The 21953-nt window shown below is 41.9% G+C and overlaps 1 protein-coding gene across 1 annotated transcript in view; it reads right to left on the reverse strand.

Annotated features, from left to right (window-relative positions):
- The window catches only part of TMTC4 (transmembrane O-mannosyltransferase targeting cadherins 4), a 78114-nt gene that overhangs the window by 27591 nt on the left and 28570 nt on the right, over positions 1-21953 (reverse strand). The window contains exons 6-9 of the mRNA XM_049867233.1: positions 6574-6674; positions 1979-2071; positions 1586-1750; positions 138-340 (exon numbers count right to left, since the gene is read on the reverse strand). Of these exons, the coding sequence (XP_049723190.1) occupies positions 138-340; positions 1586-1750; positions 1979-2071; positions 6574-6674 (562 nt within the window). The remainder of the gene's footprint in view (positions 1-137; positions 341-1585; positions 1751-1978; positions 2072-6573; positions 6675-21953) is intronic.

A 21953-nucleotide genomic window follows, 5' to 3' on the forward strand; every position in this document is an offset into this window, starting at 1 on the left:
AAGCCATAAATACGTACTTGAAAAAAACATTCTTAGAGGTGACTTCCACAGACTCATTAAAACGATCAGTGCCGGATTTAGCAAAATGCTTCGGACTCAACCCCGTGTGGAAGTTAAAATTCAGCGCCGCCTCTTACCTTCTCTTGTGGCTGTCTTCAGAGCAGAGGGCTTGGCATATTAGGCCAATTAGGCAGAACCAGAGGGCTGCTAGTGCAATTATTCTCCAGTCACTGACTGACTTAATGAGGGGGATGCAGCCCATGGACCAATCAAAACACAACCACCAGGGACATAGCAGCAGCCATGCATTCAATGAATAGTAGTAATTATAGTTTATAGCCTGTCAGTCAAAAGGAAAACAAACATTTACTTGACACTGAACTCTAAAAATATATACATATCCTAATTTCACTTTTGAAGTACTCAGATGCTTCTGCTCAAGGAAAGACACCGTATAAAATATTGCCTAGCTCTATACTGGGCATGTTGTTTGGAATTTATTAAATGCATTAGATTTTAATAGATAAAAATACAGCAAAGCCACCAGACTAGGCTATCCACATTATGTTCTTGACCAAACGATGCCGCATTCACTTAGTAATGCCCAAGTCTGTAACTCAGGAAATCGGAGGCCCAGGGGTCATCTACGTCCCTAATCACATAAGAGCATGGTTCTATGGTCATTCTTTTGATTTCTGTTTCTATGAAACACACAGCTAAGAACTTTCAGCTTGACATCCTCGCCTTTTAAAAAGGCAAATTTAAAGAATCAAGAGAGTCTTGATGTTGCTAGACTTTCAGAAACACAAGTAATACTGTTGAATTTTGTTTTAACTCGGCCACATCAATTGCTTTTATAACAAAAGCAATGGGGTCAGGAGACAAGGGTAACAAGCCGGGTAGGAAACCTGACCTTGGAAGGAACCACCCCTCTTATGATTACAAAAGGTACACAAGGAGTTTACACTATCTCAATCCCTAGTGATAAAAACCCAGTTTCTCAGTGGAGTACTACTCAGCCATAAAGAGAAACAAAGTCCTCCATCCATGCTACAACATGAACGAAACTTGAAAACACTATGCCGAGTGAAATAAGTCAATCGCAGAAGGACAAATAGTGCAAAATCTCACTTACATGAAATAACAAGAATAGGCAAATGTATTGAAACCAGCGTTTATTAGTGGTTACCAAGGGCAGGTGGGAGGGGAAAGGGGGAGTCATTGTTTGGGAACCGGTGGGTTTTTGTTTATGGCAATCAGAAAGTTGCCATCGACAGATGATGGCTCCACAACATGGTTAACGTAACTGATGTTGTTAAAATGTACACCTGAAAAATGCTGACTTGGCAAATGCTGTGTTCTAGATACACACATATATATATATAATTTTTTTTTTTAACAATAAAAAGAAAACAAAATCCGGTTTCATCCTAGAATAATCCTTAGTGACAGCAAACAACCACGCAAGCATCCCATCTATTAAAAATTTTGTGGGTGAGGACTTGAGATGCAGAGGAGGGATGAAGGATCTGGGAATGAGGTGGGGAAAGAAAATAATTGAAATGGTAAGAGGTCCAGAACTCACCCTGACCAAGACACTGTCGGCAAACGAGGCGGGGTTGTCCACCTCTGTAAACGCCGGTGGGCCTGTGCCCATGATTTTCCAACGTACGTAGAGCATGACTGCTCCCCCCAAGGCCAGGAGAGTCATTCTGAAGAGGATGCCCCCGTTCCTGAGCACGCCAAAATTCTGGAAGGAAACCGCAGAGTCGCTGACGTCATAAGTTTTCAAATAGAACGGTGGCCAAGCCAGGTACAAATGTACAGCATTTCTGCCCCAACAACTTTGACATTGTACTTTAAAGGGCTGGCTATTTTGGAATTCAAAAGCACAAGACATACTTTGTAAATGGCATTTAAAATCAGCTGGTACTTGACATTTTTGATGTCTGGCCTGGAGACAAAAGTATACACTCACCTCTAATGACCTGTCTTTATGTAGTATCTTCTGGATGATTTCCAGAATATTTAATTTGCCTATCACCAGGATGTCAAATACTGCATTCAAACCCTAAGAAAGCAAAGCAAGGCAATCAAGGGTGGGAAAGCTTAACTCTAATTTGGTAGCAATTATACTTCACAATTTTTCTGAAAAATGGAATCTATCAGATAATCACAGAAGACCTCTTCGGCTCTAAAAAGAATTCTTTCTATGAAATTAGCTCATGGTAATGTATCAAAGTTTTTATCTAGTAATTCCCCATTAGTAATAATTTTATAATACGCATATAAGACTACAATAAGATTCAGTACAGCTAGGAATTTGGGTTTCCCAGGAACAAATTCCCTACAGGTGCCTGTCCTCTCCCCCAACCCTAGAAGTGCCCGTTCCCCCGCCTTTTTCTTGGTAACTGTAAACTTCAGTTCATGTAATAGAATAGCTGCCTAGGAAGTAATTATGTCTAAGAAGATAAAAGCAGCCATCAACCTCTATAAATCCAGCCACACATGTAATTAAACCTTAAGAAACTTGAGTTCTGACTATTTAGGCAAGTCTGAAGGGTATAGTACAAGTGGGAGTAGAACATAAATAATGTCTCATGGAGCTGTGGAGATCTCTGAGGCAAACACCTAGCTGTTCACTAGCTTCCTCTTCTTGCTGGACATACAGCTAGAATGCCTCTCCCAGCCTCTCTGCAGTGAAGAGGGGCCATGTGACTGAGTTGTGGTCTGCAGACATGGGTAGAAGTAAGAGATATCATTGGCGTTTTGGTTATACGACCTGAACTTGGTCCACCACTCAGCTTCCCCCTTAGAGCTGGCTATGATGGAGATGAGTAGGGTGACTCTGGAAACTACACACTGAAGACAGGAGACCCACCATTAGCCTGGGTTCACTGTGTGGAGGACAACCACCCCTTATTGATAAGAAGCCCTGTCCATAACTGTTCGGTGAATAAGCAATAACTTCAATTACATTAAACCACTGACTTTTGGGAGTCTGATACTGGAGCTCCACCTATGCTATTGTTGTCATTGTTGGCTGCCATTGAGTTGTTCCCTAACTCATGGTGATCTCACGCATAATGGAATGAAAAGAAATGCTGCCTGGTCCTCTGTGCCATCCCCACGATGGGTTGTAGATTGGACTGCTGCGGCCCATAGGGTTTTCACTGGCTGATTTATGGAAGTGGATCATCAGGTCTTTCTGCCCATTTTGTCTCAGTCTAGAAGCTTTGCTTACACTTATGTTCAGAATCATAGCAACACAGAAGCTTCCACAGACAGATGGGTGGTGGCTGCACATGAGGTACATTGTCTGGGAATCAACCCGGGTCTCCCACATGGAAACAGAGAACTTCACCAGTGAACCACCAATGTCCCCTCTTGCCTGTACCAACAAGTCTCCAATAGCACTGTAATAGTTTCCTCTAGCAGGTGAGGGTTGCCTTTGCAGCTATTATACCTATAATTAAGGCTGAAAGATCTGTGATCTCTTCCTCTACCCTGCCATGGACTTTCTGCAAATGTCACTGCTCTAGGCAGCCTCATCCAGCAGAACTCCCTGGCCAGCCTGGATAAAGAGGTCAGACTATCCACAATTTATATGGTTAAAACTGCCCCTAAATGATTTGGGTCTTTCTAATATGGGGCTTTGTGGCAAAGACAATCATAAATCACCAGAAGCCAGTAGTAATTTGAGGTTTTCAAAGGAAGGATGACATCTCTACTTAACCTTCCTCCACAAATGCTGGGAGTCATTCATTATCCAGTACACGGGCCAGCGCTGGGTTAATCATTTCAAAGAGCCCTGATTTTACCCACCCACGGGATGCACGATCTTACAGCAGAAGACTGTTTATGCCTGAGTGCAAGCCATTTTCTAGAATGTAGATGCTCCCTGTTTACTGCAGCTGCCTCCTCACGCTGCATTTTCCTGTCCTTGAGCTGCAGAGCTGTCACCAAGGGGCGATGGGGCCTTGTGGTCATGAGGACTGAGCCAAGCATGAGACTGGCACTCTCTCTCTGCTCCTTCCCATGTACGTGGGTCATCAAAATGTCAACAGTTACATCAAAATTTCAAAAACAGCTAAATTTCCACATATCTCTATTCACGTAAATGCCACATAATTTTTTAATGCTTCTCAAACATGAATGTATATAGGAACCACCCGGGATCCTTGTTAAAGTGAGGAATCTGATTCAGCAGGCTTGGGGTGGGGTCTGAGAGCTTGGATTTCTAACAAGTTCCCTGACAATGTGGATACTGGTGGTCCACAACACAACACTTTGAGAAGGGTGTAGAGAAGTGGTTCTCGACAGGGAACGATTTCGTCCCTCAGAGCACATTTGGCCGTGATTGCAGACACCTTAGATCATCACAGATGAGGGAATAATACTGGCCAGGATGCTGCTAAACATCCTACAATGCACCAGACAGGCCGCCACAACAGATAATTATCTGACCCCAAATATCAATGATGCGGAGGCTGAGAAACCTTGGTTTAAAAGAAAAGCAGAGCTCATGAGATTCAAGTATCTGGCCATACTAATTCTTATGGTATCATTTCCTTGCTAGCTAACCTTAAACTTATACATAGATCCTAATGAAACTGCTAACCTTAACCTTAATTTGTGTCAAACTCTAAATAGCTTTAACTACTGTTCGCTTCCCAAGCTATTGCTATAAAAAAAAAAAAACTACAAACTAAAGGAGAAAAAGGAAGAGAGGAAGGGGCTCTCTAGGCTGGGGGAACAGCCCTTACAAAGGCTTGAGGCAGAAAGAGCTTGGCGCGCTGTAGGGACAAACACAGTGCCCGCATGAGGCGTGAGACAAGCTCTGTGCTCTGGGCGAAGCTCAGTGAGAAGCTATCGACGGCTTTTAAAGAGGGAAGCGATCTGTGCAATTTAGGTTTTAAGATGATTTTGGCTGCTGTGTGGACACGGTTTGGAGTCAGAAGAGTCAGAATGCGAGGCATGAAGTATAATGCATTCCTCACAGGGCATACATAGCACGTACCTCAAACACAGGAGTTCTTCAATAAATGAACCTGAATGGTTTGATTAAAGGACTAAAACAATAGTTTATCTTTGAGATAGAATTTTAGGAAATAACCGGTCTCATCAAGATATAATATATATATATACATAATATCTGTATAAACATATAGAGCCTCTTGCAGATAATGTTTATGATATAAAAATTATATATAAGATACAAATTTATCCTAGTCTCTAGCTATATGCATGTTGTCACTCAGGATGGTGATTTTAAAGTTGCCGTTATTTAATGACTTTTTGATTATTTTCATTTTTAAAAACACTATTAGGCTGCGTCTGGGAGGGAGAGAGACACAAAGGTTCTTTTGGGGTGACAAAAATCTTGTATATCTTGATGAAGGTTACACAAAACCAAAACCAAACCCGCTGCCGTTGAGTCGATTCTGACTCATAGGGGCCCTGTAGAACAGAGTAGAACTGCCCCATAGAGTTTCCAAGGATGGCCTGGTGGATTCCAACCCCTGGTCTGTTGGTTAGCAGCCGTAGCACTTTATCACTATACCACCAGAGTTTCTGAAGGTTACACAGGCATATACATTTGTCCAAATTCAAGCCATACACTTAAAATCTATGTGTTTTATTGGATGTAAACTACTTCTAAATAAAAAAAAATAAGAGTAGTTATAAAAACAAACATGGTTGGGAAACTTGATTTCAAAGATTAGAGTTTAAGATATAAAATAGATTGAGTTTGTTTTCTTTTCCTGAAGTTGAACATCTGGGTTTTACCTATATATCCTAAACGAAATGTGCTCCAAAACACACTAAAAACCAGCCAAAATACTATGACATATGTGCTGTATACTATATAAAAAAAACTTTAAGGCCCAAAATTAAAATACATGACTGAAAGCCACACCAGGCTTCAAAAGAACCCTTTAAAAACAAAGCTCCACTTGAAATGTTATCATACGCCATCTTTTAAGTACTAGAGTAAAATCTGATGTGTTAATTTTACTTGAAACGTTCATGAATACAGAACATTTAGGTGCCAGCGTTGGTTTAAGTCTCATCCTCACCCGGAGATCAATTATAAACACAGGTGAGGTTCAGAGAAAGAGAAAATAAATGAATGCGTACACACAGGAGGATCGAGTGAATGGCTGAGCTACCATTTCTTCATTTCTAAACTACCCACTACCCTTTCCAAATCCAGGATTTGAAACATTACTGTGGTTAGCCCTCTGTTGTTTTCAGGACTGCTGAGAGGATCCCAGAAAACTGAAAGCATTCTTTTCTCTTTTTCTACAGGACCTCTATAAGAATGAATGATCACAGCTCCTTAAGAATTGCTCACTCACCCTTCCCACCAGTTGCTAATGATAATCAACAGAGACAGTCAATTACCCATCTGAAATGCCAGAATCATGACAGCACAAGTAATTGGTCCAGAAAGGTCTGTGTCTTCGGGTCGGCAAAGGGATGCAGAAGTAGGGGAGGTCACAGAGGCAGGGCTAGCCTACAATGTCTCTCTAGGAAGAGACACCTGCCTGAGTGGGTGTTGGGCCTTACCAGCACGGTGATGCCTTGTTCTTTGCACAGCATGGCCACTGCTCCCAAAAGAATACTCAGCAACACCCAGGAGGTAGAAGAATGCGTTCCCTCCTTACTACCTGCCAATGAAGAGAAACGATAAAGGTAAAAGCCAAGCAACACAGCTCGATCTTGGGAGCTGCAGGAACTAGAATTCTAATCGTGCAACTGGTATACACACAATTGAAAACCAGATCTTGGCCTGCTGACAGCATTTTCATGTGGGCACATGTGCTAGAGCCTGCACTTCCGGTTAGACAACGCTCCATAAATGGTAGACACTTCCCCATGCAAGGCTCAACCTATCAGTGCTCAGAACTTTTGAGGGGGCATCCAAGGAAGCCCTGGCCACAAACACGCCTCCACATCAGAGTCTTCATGGGGCAGTTCCTTCTTTCCAAACTGCCAATCACCTAACAGGCTGTTCTGACAAGTGGTGGTGAGAACTCCCACTGAGATATCGACCAACCCATCTGGTTTCAAGATGGACCCCAACAGTTGCTGCTTCTATCACGATGGTGGTGTCAGGAATGTCTGAGCCAGCTCTGTGAGTCTCTACTACTGCAGGGACAGAGGGCTAGGCTCTCTGAGTAGGAGGGTGACTTCAGATATGTAGGAGCCCCTGGGTGGCGAAAACAAGCCCTCAGCTACTACATGAAAGGTTAGCGGTTCAAACCTACCCAGAGGTGCCTCAGAAGACAGGCTTAGCAATCCTATGGAGCAGTTCTACTCTATAATGCATGAGGTCTCCACGAGTTGGAATCGGCTCAACAGCAACTGTTTTTTGTTTGTTTCTTTCTTCTAGATGTGTACACTCCGCTGTCAGTGTAGAACAGCTCTGACCTCTACAAAGGATGCACAACTACTGATGGAGGGCTGGCACCTGGCACCTGGGACAGGTAAAGGCACAGGCCAGGCTGGGCTGCCAATCTGCACAAAGACTCAGGCATGAATAGGAAGCCAGAACATCACTAGCGAGGTGGACCTTTTAATAAGAAGCTCAGGGTAGGAGTAAGGTCGTGTAATAATTGGTGGCCCCCTCACTGCCTTCTGAGAATGTGGGGTCTCGTTACACATCGTTTTGGTGAGTGGTATGTGCAATTTACAGGCCCCTGGGTGGTGCAAACGATTTACACATGGCTGCTGGTAAAGCGGTTATGGGATCAGCTGTTAACTGAAAGTTTGGTGGTTTGACACCACCTGCTGCTCCATGGGAGAAAGGCCTGATGAACTGCTTGCATAAAGATTACAGCCTTGGAAACCCTGCGGGGCAGTTCTGCTCTGTCCTATAGTGTCGCTATGTGTCAGAATCTGACTCAACAACAACAGGTTTATTAACTAAAAGGTTGCTGGTTCAAATCCACTCAGTGGCACTGTGGAAGAAAGGCATGGCAATTCACTTCTGTAAGATCACAGCCATTAAAAACCCGTATGGAGTACAGTTCTACTCTAACACACATGGGGTCGCCAGGAGCTGGAATTGACTTGATGGCAACCAGTTTGGTTTTTAGGTTTGGTGCAAGTTGGGGGCCTGAGCTGAACTGCTTGGGAAGAGAGGAAAGACCATGCATGCTACTCATTTCTGTTCTTCCTTTCCAAAGCCCTCATCTCCTCATCTAAGTAAATGGTGAAGAAACATTTTTAAAAATACAGGTCTGAAGTAGGGCAAAATTGAACCTGCCAGGGGAATCTAATCGTTAGCTTGCCCGGGGCATCTATGAATCTTGGTTCAGTTCTGCTTAAGACCAGAACTCCTGGCCTGCATTCCAGCCCCGCCATTTATTATGTGGCCTTGAGTAAGTCCTCTGTGCTCAGTCTCAATATCCTCATCAAAAAAATGGGGGCAACATTAACTACGTCAGGATGTATTTGAGAGGAAAAAATATATAAGAATACCTGCTCATATGTGTTAAAAAATACATAAATATGCTTTTGTATATGCACAGCGTATCTCTGGTAAATACACACACACACACACGAACTGATTCAGAAGTTTCTGAGGAGTTCTAAGAAGAAAAATTGGGGTGGGGAGGAAGGAAGTCTTACTTTTCACCGTATATAACCTTATAAAAAAAACAAAAACATTTCCATCAAGTCGATTCCGACTCATAGTGGCCCTTTAGACCAGAGTAGGCTGCCCCATAGGGTTTCCAAGGCTGTAATCCTTACGGAAGCAGACTGCCACATCTTTCTCCCACGGAGTGGGTGGTGGGTTTGAACCACCAACCCTTTGGTTAGCAGCCAAGCACTTAGCCACTGTGCCACCAGGGCTCCTTGTATAACCTTTAGTACCTTTTTAATTTTTAGAAGCCATGTGCATGTATTAATAACTGAACATTAAAAAAAGTCACATGGTATAGTGGTGGGACCACAGAAACCATTCAATGTTTTGGAGGTTTTTTTTTTTTTTCACCTATGAATCAGCAAGACTCCCTCAGGTTAGACAGAGATGGAATTTCCAGTAAGGATTTGATGCATTAGTCAAGAGGATGGCTGACCTAGTTACCTTGTCACAAAGTGTGCCAGGCACATTATATATTAAACAAATACACCTTGATTCTCATTAGAAAATTAACAACTCCTTGATCAGTAAACCAGTAATTGTTGTGTGTGTGATGAGGACCCTGAGTGAAGAGACAAAGTCTTGTGAGTATGTGAGAACAGCTCAGCAAGTTCCAAGGATGGAAACCCTAAAAGACAGCTGAGGTCCCTGGAACAGCCTGTGGGATTCGTGGGGTGAAAGGCACTCTTAACCTCAGTACCACTCTAAGTTTAGGTTGGGATTCCTCTCAAGCTGACCGGGCCTGCACCCAGCTGAACCCCCTGGAGTCTTAAACTGTGACAAGGATTAACTTCTGGTACTGCCCACCACAGCTGCGCTGGCTTGCCTTCCAAGTCACGATTGGGCCCCAGGGCCCAGTCAGCTGGCTGGGAAAATGGCCTCATTCACAGGCTCACCTAGCAAAGTCAAGCGGAAGCAATGTCCAGGCTAACATTTTCTGACCTTTTTGGCTTTTCCTGGAAATTTCTGTATATGAAGCAGTACAAAAAATGTTTTATTTGGCTATTATAGTTGAGGCACTTGAAAGCTTTTCACGAGGCCGGCTGTACACAGAAAAGCTTCATTCACATGGATTCCGGCACCTCATAAATCCTTCTTGTTGCTTCAGGACAAAGGTCAGCCTTCTGAGACTGCACTCCGGCCCTTCCTAATCTGGCGGCACCAGGTCTATGTCCCAGACACACCAGCCAACTCAACATCTCTCTTGGCTTGGCTTAATTCCCTTCGTTCCCTTAGGCTAGGACGCCCCTGGCAAAATCCCCTTCATTTTATGAAGCTGTCGAACGTCACTCACTCTGTGGAAGCCCATCCCCAACCTCCCAGGCAGAATCTGCTTTCTCAATTCACTTCTTTCCCACAGATAGAACAGTAAGCCCTAACAAACCCAAAAGACCCACTGCCGTCTAGCTGATGCCAACTCATAGCGACCCTATAGGACAGAGTAGAACTTGCAGCCCCATAGGGTTTCCAAGGCTGTAGTCTTTATGTGGAGCCCTGGTGGTGTAGTGGTTAAGAGCTACGGCTGCTATTCAAAAGGCTGGCAGTTTGAATCCACCAGCTGCTCCTTGGAAACCCATGGGGCAGTTCTACCCAGCCCTATAGGGTCACCATGAGTTGGAATTGGCTCCATGTCAATGGGTGGGATCTTTTACAGAAGCAGACTGCCACATCTTTCTCCCTCAGACTGGCTGGTGACTTTGAATACCCAACCTTTCGGTTAGCAGCTGAGCGCTTTAACCACTGCACTACCAGAGCTCCAAAGTCAGAGTCCCTAACAAGGGCTGTCTTATTCACTGCTGTGCTCCTAGATTAAGTCAGGCCCAGCTATAGCATCCCAAACTGCTATCATATCGTATTAAAAATACTGTTCACACACTATTTATCACAGATACATATTTTTCTGTCATTTCCCTAGTCGAGGGTTTTTCAATCTTGGCATTGACACCTGGGCTGGAAAATTCTTCATTATTGCACTGCCCTGAGCATGATAGGATGTTTAGTAGCATCCCTAGCTTCTACCCATTAGATACCAGTAGTGATGTGACCCCCCCCAGTTGTGACAACAAAACATGTTAGCAGACATTGCCATATGTCCCGTATTGTTGTTATTAAGTGTCACTGAGTCGATTTCTTACTCATAGAAAACACCATGTGACACAGCAGAACTGCCCCAAAGGGTTTTCTAGGCTGTAGTCTTTACAGGAGTATATCACTAGGTTTTTTTCCTGTGTAGTCGCTGGGTGGGTTCAAACTACTAACCGTTCGGTTACCACCCAAGTGCTTAACTGTTGGGCCACCGGGGTTGAGAACCCCTGCCCTACACCAGTGCTACCGAATATGGTTCATGGACCTGCCCCCACCCCCACCCCTGCCCCACGATCTTGTCAGAAACACAGACTTCCAGGCCCCACCCAGAATTGTTGAACCAGAAACTCCAGGGCGGGGGCCCAGCAATGAACTGTTAACAAGCCCTCCAGGTGATTCTGAGGCAGCTAAAGGTCTGGAAACCAAAACCAAAACCCCCAGCAACTAATAGTGCCTCCCCCATAAGGTTTCCAAGGCTGTAATCTTTACGGAAGCCGACTACCAATATCTGCCTCGCACACAGCGCTGGTGGGTTTCAACCACTGACCTTTCAGTTGGCAGCCAGGATCTTTAACCACTGCGCCATCAGAGCTCGAAAGTCAGGAAGAACCACCATAAATTGTAAGCATGGTGACAGTGGTATACCCAACACCATGCCTGGCCTGTAGGAGCCGCTAGGCTTTTCTACTGACTGAATCAGCGGCAGCTGATGCTGGAAAACCACTACATATTCAGTGAATGAAGTGACTATCTACTATCTACCAAAAAGGGCACAATAAGGTTTACACTAGTGACAATCACAGAACCACAAATATCAAGAGCGAGAGTGCTTCTTGGCAGTCATATGCTTCTTGAGGCTGCAGATACATAAGCTCCCTTGCCGTGCTGGAAACCCTTCCAAAAGGCCTCCAGCTGGTGGCCACATGGTCTTGACTTCAGTAATGTCAGTGATGCGTATTAGCTTTTCATAACATGGCCAATTTCATTTTTAAACTTTGGGTTGTTAGAACATCTCGTCTTCTACTGAGCCCAGGCCTGCCTCCCTTAGCTTCCGGTCTTAGTTTTGCCCTAGAGCAGCATCTCTCCAAGTTGTTCAGCTGGCACAGTGCCCGGAAAGCCAAGATCTCTTTACTGAAAACTGTTATATATCAATATATTTAGTTCCGGCAAGCAAATTGAGGATAATTTTACTTTCAGAAACTACATTATATGTTTGTCATTCCTCCCCCGACACACACAAAAAAAAATCACAAGTAAGAACCACAACAAAAACAACCCTTTCCAATCAAGCATGATTGCATTGGAGTGCTTACGTACTGGGCGTTTGCTAGCATTCATTAAGCACCAAAGCTTTAAAAAAACAAGTATGGTCTGGGGAAGCCAGCACAATTCGTACAAGGCAAGGTCAGGGACTCTCCAGAGATGCATCCAAACTCCGTGAAGGACTGAATTGCTGGGCTGAGGGCTGTGTGGACCACGGTCTCAGAGAACATCTAGCTCAACTGGCGTAACATGGTTTATAAAGAAAATGTTCTACGTTCTACTTTGATGAGCAGCGTCTGGGGTTTTATAAGCCTGTGAGTGGCCATCTAAGATACTCCACTGGTCTCACTCCTTCGGGAGAAAGCAAGAATGAAGAAAACTAAAGATACAAGAGAAAGATTAGTCCAAAGGACTAAAGGACCACAACTACCATGGCCTCTACCAGACTAAGTCCAGTACAACTAGGTGTTACCTGGATACCACCACTGATTGCTCTGACAGGGATCACAATAGAGGGTCCTGGACACAGCTGGAGAAAAATGTAGAACAAAATTCTAACCCACAAGAAAAGACCAGACTTACTGGCCTGAGACTGGAGAAACCCTGAGAGTATGGCCCCCTGGACACCCTTTTAGCTCAGAAACGAAGTCACTCCTGAGGTTTACCCTTCATCCAAAGATTAGACAGGCCCATAAAACAAAATGAGACTAAAGGGGCACACCAGCCCAGGCGTAAGGACTAGAAGGGAGGAGGAGACAGGAAAGCTGGTAACAGGAAACCCAAAGTAGAGAAGGGAGAGTGTTGACATGTCGTCGTGTTGTTAACCAATGTCATAAAACAACATGTGTACTGTTTAATAAGAAGCTAGTTTGTTCTGTAAACCTTTATCTAGAGTACAAAAAAAAAAAAAAAAGACCAAGTATGGCAATAATCATTTTGAAGTTAGCATATTGATGAACTTCTTTTAGGATGTGATTTTGTAAAGACCTCCATCAATTCTAGCAGTAGAGCACGTGGGTCCGGCTTGCAAAAATAGGTGATCACAGCTCACAATGTACCATGCCACAGCATGAGAGAAGCCTGCGTCTTCTGCCATATAACTGAAGATACGGATGGTGGACAACTCTCTTAAGCCTTGTTTGATCTATCTAAATGTATGGTTCATTTAGCCCTGCCCCCCATAATACATTTTTCTAAATCTGTGTCAGACTTTAAGAATTTTTCCATTTTTGCAATTTATATGTAAACAAAAATCAAAAAACCAAACCCACTGCTGTCAAGTTGGTTTCGACTCATAGCAACGCCATAGGGTTTCCAAGGCTTCTCTACGGAAGCAGACCGCCACACCTTTCTCCCACGGAGCTGCTGGTGATTTCCAACCACCGACCTTTCGGTAAGCAGTCGATTGTTTCAACCACTGTACCACCAGGGCTCCTCATATGTAAATAGAAGCCTTTATTACTAATTACTAAAGGGTCTCATCTACAGATTCCCACCCCTAGTTCCCATGTTCCTTTCTGCCTAGTTTGATTGCCACGGAGCTCCAAGCCCTACACCAGGCCCAGCATGAGGAGATGGTGGCTAAGGACTCAGGCCAAAGTCCTCATGTTGTCTAAACATGAGGTTCATTCATTCACTAGAAACCAAGGGGACTCCCCCTTGCTAACCCATTACCTGGATTTAATTTTTTTTTTTTTAGCTTCCCCCACTCCTACAGTGAGACACCCTCAATGAGATGGACTGACACAGTGGCTGCCAACATTGGGCTCAAACGTAGCAATGACTGAGGCTGGTGCAGGACTGGGGAACGTTTTGTTCTGTTATACATAGGGTTGCTGTGAGTTGAAGCCAACTTGAAGGCACCTAACAACAACCCCCACAATTTATGTTCATACTTGTTAACTAACATAGTATGACTTCCTGTTCTTAACTTTAAAAGCAGGTCCCTTGAACATTTTACATTCTTCCTAGAAAAACTAAGTTAGCTTATATTTTATTGGAATGTAACATAGATTAATATCACCCCCCCCCCCCATAGACCAGGGAACTTCACTAGAAAAAGAAATCCCATTTCCTCCATTAAAACACCTCGAAGGACATGTACTTGAAGGTACTCTATTAACACAAAAAAATTAGTACATGGATGTAAAAGTAATGTGATCATATTTTATTTACCCAGCCTAATTTAAAATGGTTTTTCTCCTTAGATGGTGAAATCAGTGAGATTTAGCTGCATGCAGGAATATATAAAAGTTCTTCAGAAAATAAAATCTTCAGGTTTACTGATAATCTTCTCGCTAAACTCGCGCCATAATTCCACTGCACGTCTTCAAACTTAAACTTCTGTAAGGAGCCCAGAAGTCTCTAAACCTCCCAAATCCCCTCTCTCAATTCTTCCGGAAGAATTCTATTCTTTCATTTCATACCTTAGATTTTGCTTCAGATACACCCAGTATGAAGACAGGTGAAAGATAATGTAGCGTTTCTTTGCTGAAGAGACTTCTTCAGTTTCAATGACAATTAAGTACTTTAAATATTAAGTGTCACTTCTTGAAAGTGGCAATTTCAGATCAAAGGCAACATTTCCATGGTCAGAGTTCTAAACCTGGGTTAGCTATAGGGCTTGCAACAGCTGTCCAAAAGGGCTACATTACAGCTAAAGAGCACCTGAAATTTAGCTAGTGCCAGATGAGACACGCCTAAGTGTAAAATACACACCCAATTTAGACGACTCAGTATGAAAGAATGTAAAACATCTCATATTTTATACTGAATACAAGTTGAGATTATAATATTTTTGATATATTGGGCTAAACAAAAAATATTATTAAAGTTCATTTCACATTTAAAATCACACGTCTGGCTTGCGGCCATGTGGTCAAGGATCCACCTCTCACGTATCCAGTGGACGTTTATGGATTAAGTGATTTGCAAGTTACTTTATTTGTATTTCAAGTGTGTCTTTGGAAAAAATCAGCAAATACAAGATGAGTTTGCCTGTTTAACTGCAACTCTTTCTCCCCTGAGCCCTGCCAGATCAGCCACACAATATCTTATCAGCAGTCTTAAGGCTGGGCGTGCACACGCATTTTGATTTTTCCAGAACGCAAACTGGAAAGCTTAATTTGACAAGGGTTTTCAGATTAAGAGGTATTTTTAATCAAAGGCATAGTCTGTTACAAAGGTATGGTATGTACGTACATGATTAAATCAAGGTTAACCTATACGGAATTGTCAAAATGTTTCCAGTACTGGGGGTGAACAAAGACCTTATAAAAAATTACAGAATCAACTGGGAAAAGTAAATACAACTGACTCCAGGATACGTAGTTTTACCCACATAGTTCCCCAAATTAAGATTTACTTTAAGTCTTGGCTTGTCAAGGTGACTACTGCTAATAATGGCCAAAATACAGCACAGCCTGGATGGATATGGATTTTACATTTTTGTAGCTATGTTCAAAATGCAAGCCATTCTTTTATTTCCAAGTTTGAGCATTATTCATAAGACAACTGAAATAACAACAGGCTGACCTGCACATAACAGGCACTGGATAAATATTTATTAAATCAATGAATGGTTCCATTTATTTGCACGTCTATCAGAAGTCTTATTATATTACTGTATTTCTTATATAATTATGAGATGTAATTTAATATTAAAAAAAAGCTAACTTGCTCAGTGTGAACAAACGCAGCTGGGGGTCATGTCTTCTCACTTGTAATTCAGTCCTTAGGCCCTCCCACACGGGAAGAATCTCCATCATGTAAAAGACTTTTTAATAAACAGTTAAAAATGAAAAAAAAAAAATACATAGAGAATATAAAAAAGGGCAAAGGAAAAATGGATTGTTTTCATTTTACTTAGAAGTAACTGTTAAAAACATTAAAAATACATCCTGAGGCAGATACCTCCAGGGCCATTGTATTTATGAATATTTTTATTCAGCAAAATCTTCCCAAGGTAGAGAATTCTAACTTGTGCATAACTCCGGGTAGGCATCTCAGGACATTACTCTCACACAGAGTTCTCTGTTGCAAACATCAACAGTCTACCATCCAGAACTTAATAAAGAGATCTGCCTAGAAAATGCTTCTCTTGTTTCAGTGTATATCCCTATCATCTGTGATAATTCAGTCACTTAGGTAAATGGAGGCGGGGGGCGGGGGTTAACCAGTAAGCAGGGTCTGCACCATCCCTGAATGGAGGCAAAGGCTGATGGAGTGAGGGGAGAAGGTGGGGGGCGGGGCAAGGGGAGCCAAATGCAATAACAGAGAGACACTTGTCAGCACGAACATCCACAAGTGCCAACAGATGTGATCAATTTAATGAAGCCTGTGCCTCTGATCCGGCACTGCTTTCCAGAGGGAAGATCTTCTTTCAAAAAAAGCATCACATTGTACAAGACACCCTTCTTCACCACTCTATGCCTGGCATCTTCGCCACACTGAAACTGGCACGTCATGTTGTGTGTGGGAACCGTGCCACCCTGACAGGTGGCCAAGCGCTCTATCTGCCAGAACAACACAACGAGCATGAGATCCACGTTCAGAAATTTGGAGCCAGACAAGGAGTGTGGCCACGTGTGGAATGAAAGAAGCCAGGCATTGCCGTTCTAAAATATGGGACCGTGTTGGGAAAATCAAATAATGTAGGAACCAAAAACCATTAAGATAGAGAAAAGAGAATACACACGGATACCACTGCCAGAATTCAGCTGGCAATGGCCCCAAATCTGAAAGCAAGGGTCCTTTACTACATGAGTTACACAATCACCCTTTTTTTTTTTTTTTAAGTTGCTTGATTATAAATCAAGGAAAAACTGGTCTTTAATTAGAATGAAAATATAAGGAAATGGTATCTCAAGGTTAAGAGTTATTTTACCTGCCTGATCTATAATACGGACAATGGTAAGGAATACAGGGTTTATGAACTTAACTGAGATTTCAGATGTTGTCTTTTATATTCTGAAGAACTGAATGGTTACTCTAGGTATGTAGCAAATCTGTTCCCCTCTGGAAAAGACCTTCTCTTCTTCATTATACATGCAATTAATTCAATTTCTCTTCTTAGTCCTAACTTCCACTAAACAAAGAGTTTAAGGTATTTATTTAGAAAAGAAACTTGTATTGGCTCTCCCGGCAGGCTTATCATGCAGAGAGATTAACCTGTCTCCAAGCTGAAATACCAGGCTTTATAAGACAGAGAAATACCGACAAGACATCTCATCCTCAGAATAACGCTTTCTGTTTTGAGGGTTCAGAAATATAACCAGTGTATCGGCAGACTTCATCTTTGTGTTTTACAAGAAAAAAGTATGCTTCCTTTATAAGAATATTTTCTTTTTTAAAAAAGATTCTGCTGCAGAAGATTTGCTTGGAGACATTCTATTTAAGCATTATGGGGGAAAAAGGCAGAATCCCAGAAATGTTACTGAGTAGATTTTTTTTTTTTTCATTTTATGAAAATGCCAGAATTCCAGAGGTGAGCACAGAATTGCTTGTTAATAAACTCAAGCCAATTAAAAATTGCCCAGAGCTTTGTCATACAGACACCTCATCTATAGAGAAAGCTAATGAGGTTCTTTTTACCAAAACCAAAATTTATCCTCTAAAAGAGCATTTTAACAAGTTAAATCACTAATTTCAGTTACTTAAGTCTTTGTTTCCTTATAAAATAAAATTAAGTCTGCTCTTCTGTAAAAACCTTTCTTGAATTTCAGGTTCATGCGTAATGAATGCTAGATCTTTCTTTGAATTTATGCTCAGATCCAAAAAGTACAAAGACCAAGCCCTCTTACCATGGAGTCTCCGTAACCTTTAAATAGCAGTATCATTTGTATCCAGTTAATACTGGATTTACTTCTGCCACAAAAGAGTTTTGATTCTCTGTTGAACACTCACATACAGACGGAATAGCACGGGCAACTGCAGCCAGAAATCATTATTACAGTGACAATAAATACATGTGTTTATACCACCTAGCTTTTTGTACACTCTATACTGACTGAAAAAAAAGGCAGGGGAAAATAAAAAGTCTGGTTATTTTTTAATGTGACTCAAACTCCAAGTGAAAATGTATACATCTGAATATCCAGTAGTTTCAAGAGTTCTGCTCTGTTGGATTTAAGGAAATTTGAGAAGATGAAATAAATTAGCAGTCCAAAGGTCGCAGCCATCTAATCTGCATAAACACACCATGAAAAGAAGATGGTACTTCCTGAGTGCTGCCATGGGATGAGCACGAAGAGGAAAAAGTTAATCAGGAAAGGAGGATCAGAATGGCTGCACAGCTCAAAGAATGTAATCTATGTCAGTAAATTGTACATGTAGAAACTGTTGAGTTGGTGTATGTCTTGCTGTGTATATTCTCAACAACAACAAAATAAATAAAATTTAGGAGAAAAGAAAAAGAAATGAACACTACTGCTTTTAAAGTTTGTCATGTTGTTGTTAGTTGCCACCCTGGGTGGAACTAATGGCTAAGTGCTCGGTTGCTAACAGAAAGCCTGGAGGTTCGAGTCTACAGGGAGTTGTCTTGGAAAAAGGCCTGGCCATCCGCTTTAAAAAAATGAGTCACTGAAAACTTGATGGAGCACAGTTCCGCTCTGACACACACAGGGGTGCCATGAGTTAGAGACAACTCCACGGCAACTAGTTTTGGTACACCATTTTAGAACAGAGCCAGAAACAACGCCTTTTTATGAATGCCTTAACCAGAATTACTTTTGCGCACAAGGCTCTTATTGCTTATTCTCTGTAAAGGTATTATTAATTGCAAAAAGTTTGTTCCTCTTAAAAAAGATTCTTGGCCATCATATGTATGAAGCTGAACATTAACATGAAATTTAAGGACTATTTTAAAGCGTTATTATCTGCACACAGAGAGGCAGATTCTATTCTCAGAATATTTAAAAAGGAGTCCTAAAGAGCAGAGACACAGAAACACTACTGCAAACACAGTACGTCTGTCAACAGAGCAGAGGAAAGCTCTACCAGACCATATCGGCACTGGTGTAACGAGACAAAGAGGGGTCTGGAAGCTGTAAAGAGGAGACACAGTGGCCAGTAAGTGACCGGGGTCACAGTGTCCTATCCTGCTCTGCTCCGTCCTGAAGTTACAGTGGGTGAGGCTCAGGGCACATTCTTGTTGCGGGGTGGGGGGGTGGTGGGGGGAGTCCTAGAACTGCTTTACGTGTGGAGCTCAGGAGACTTCCCCAAATGAGCTACTAACAATGAGTCTAAGCTCCTCTCTCAAGATTCCAGTTGCTTATGCCTCCAGTCCCGCAACAAAATCGGGAGGCAGGATGCAATCATGCTATCGATAGCCTATGAGACAAAACAATGAGCGCTAACTGAAAACAGTCACAAAAGCCGCCTCAAAATGACAGAGAATATGGCTTAAGGGGTGGGTGATTTAAACCACCCATTTTAAACTCCCGAGAAAAACAATTATGATCCCTACCTCAAAGTCTGCCTGGGCAGATGAATAAAGAGAAAGAACGAAAAAGTCCATGGCCAAGAATAAATTTCAGGGTCAAGACACTAAGGATGCGTGTAGAGGAGTGGCCTCCTAAAGCTTTGTATTTCTTAAAAGATTAAATAAGCTGCTAACGACTGCAAAGGACTAGATATCTGTGTACAGGTGACTCCTCAGGCTTTAGTTTTTTTTTGGTGACGGTATACACGGCCAAAGATAAACCATTTCAACAATTTCTGTATGTACAATTCAATAACATTCAAGTTATGCTACCGCTCTCACTATCCTTTTCCAAATTATTCCACCACCATTAACAGAAACTCAGTGTTCCCTAAGCTTCCTGTCTAACCTTTCAAGTGCTGCTGTCAACTTGATCTCACATAGATAATTCTTTAAAAAAGAGCGCAATGCTCAAAGCAGATGTACTTTACTAATCAAGGTAAGCTACTTTTTGGTTCAAAGAAGACTTCTGAGGATAGTTTTGGTTTCAAGTTTAAAGATTATCTCAGGGCCATAGTTTCGGGGGCTCATCCAGCCTCAATGGCTCCAGAAAGTTTGGATTCCATGAAAATTTGAAATTCTGTTCCAAATTTTCCCCTCTTTTGACCAGGATTCTTCCATAGAATCTTGGATCAAAACATTCAATAATGGTACTTCAGGCTCCATTTTAATCTACTCTGCCCTTTTTCTGGAAAGGGTTCAAATTAATGGAAGATTAGATCTCGGGAAGCTGGGGTACCATGTAGACACAAGGTAACTTCAGTCAAACGAAAATCTATTCATACTCTTAAAAGAGTCTCCACAGAAGCCAAAAGATACAACTGCTATCAATTTACAAACATTAAATATTTCCAGGCTAAATCTCTTGAAAAAATTTACATATTTATCATTAAAGGACAATTTCTTTCCAGTTCCAAAATAAACATTAATTAATGCTAGAAGAATTTTACTCTACACAAAAAGGTGATATTGCTAATACAGCTAATATATTTATATCACTACTGAAATATACTTCGCCAGTTTCTCATGAATCAACATACTCATCAATTGAAAATACCATCACACATTTAAGAATCTTTAATTTTGGTATTAGTTTTCAAAGGTTGTATAAAAAAATTATATTTGTATGGATGTCTCTTGGAAATAATTCTGTAATTTACAAATGAATTAAAAATAGATACATATATCAGAATATATAAATCTGTGAATGAGAACACAGAAAAGGTTAATAAAATAATCCAAGAAAATAATATATAATTTCTTTAGTTTTTCACCAGTCTGTGAGAATACTCCACTTAAGGAGGCTAATAAATGTACCATTTCCCTGGACAGATGAATTTTTAGTCTCAGGATAGTTTTTCTATTATTTCACAAGAGTAATCTTTAGAAGTAGTGAGAAGTTCTATTATATCTCCTAAGTGATGGGTCCTGCATGCTCAATCTATCAACATTTAGTACTTTCTTCAAAAAAGACTTCTGATGCCTTTGAAATCTATTCGAATAGGCAGGAACTACTTTTATTTATTTGTTTATTGCATTTTAGATGAAGGTTTACAGAACAAACTAGTTTCTCATTAAACAGTACACATGTTGTTTTATGACATTGGTTAACAACACCACGACATGTCAACACTCTCCCTTTTCCACTTTGGGTTCCCTATTACCAGCTTTCCTGTCCCCTTCTGCCTTCTAGTCCTTGCCCGTGGGCTGGTGTGCCCCTTTAGTCTCATTTTGTTTTATGGGCCTGTCTAATCTTTGGATGAAGGGTGAACCTCAGGACTGACTTCACTTCTGAGCTAAAAGGGTGTCCGGGGGCCATACTCTCAGGGTTTCTCCAGTCTCTGTCAGGCCAGTAAGTTTGGTCTTTTTTTGTGAATTAGAATTTTGTTCTACATTTTTCTCCAGCTCTGTCCGGGGCCTCTATTGTGATCCCTGTCAGAGCAGTCAGTGGTGGTAGCCAGGCACCATCTAGTTGTACTGGACTCATTCTGGTAGAGGCTGTGGTAGATGCAGCCCATTAGTCCTTTGGGCTAATCTTTCCCTTGTATCTTTAATTTTTGTCATTCTGCCTTGCTCCCAAAGAGGTGAGACCAGCGGAGTATCCTGGATGGCTGCTCACAGTCTTTTTTTTTTTTTTTAATAATTTTTATTGAGCTTTAAGTGAACGTTTACAAATCAAGTCAGTCTGTCACATATAAGCTTATATACACCTTACTACATACTCCCACTTACTCTCCCCCTAATGAGTCAGCCCTTCCAGTCTCTCCTTTCGTGACAATTTTGCCAGTTTCTAACCTTTCTCTACTCTCCTATCTCCCCTCCAGACAGGGGATGCCAACACAGTTTCAAGTGTCCACCTGATACAAGTAGCTCACTCTTCATCAGCTTCTCTCTCCAACCCATTGTCGAGTCCCTTCCATGTCTGATGAGTTGTCTTCGGGAATGGTTCCTGTCCTGGGCCAACAGAAG

The sequence above is a fragment of the Elephas maximus genome, chromosome 23, assembly GCF_024166365.1.
Source record: "Elephas maximus indicus isolate mEleMax1 chromosome 23, mEleMax1 primary haplotype, whole genome shotgun sequence".
NCBI lineage: Eukaryota > Metazoa > Chordata > Mammalia > Proboscidea > Elephantidae > Elephas > Elephas maximus.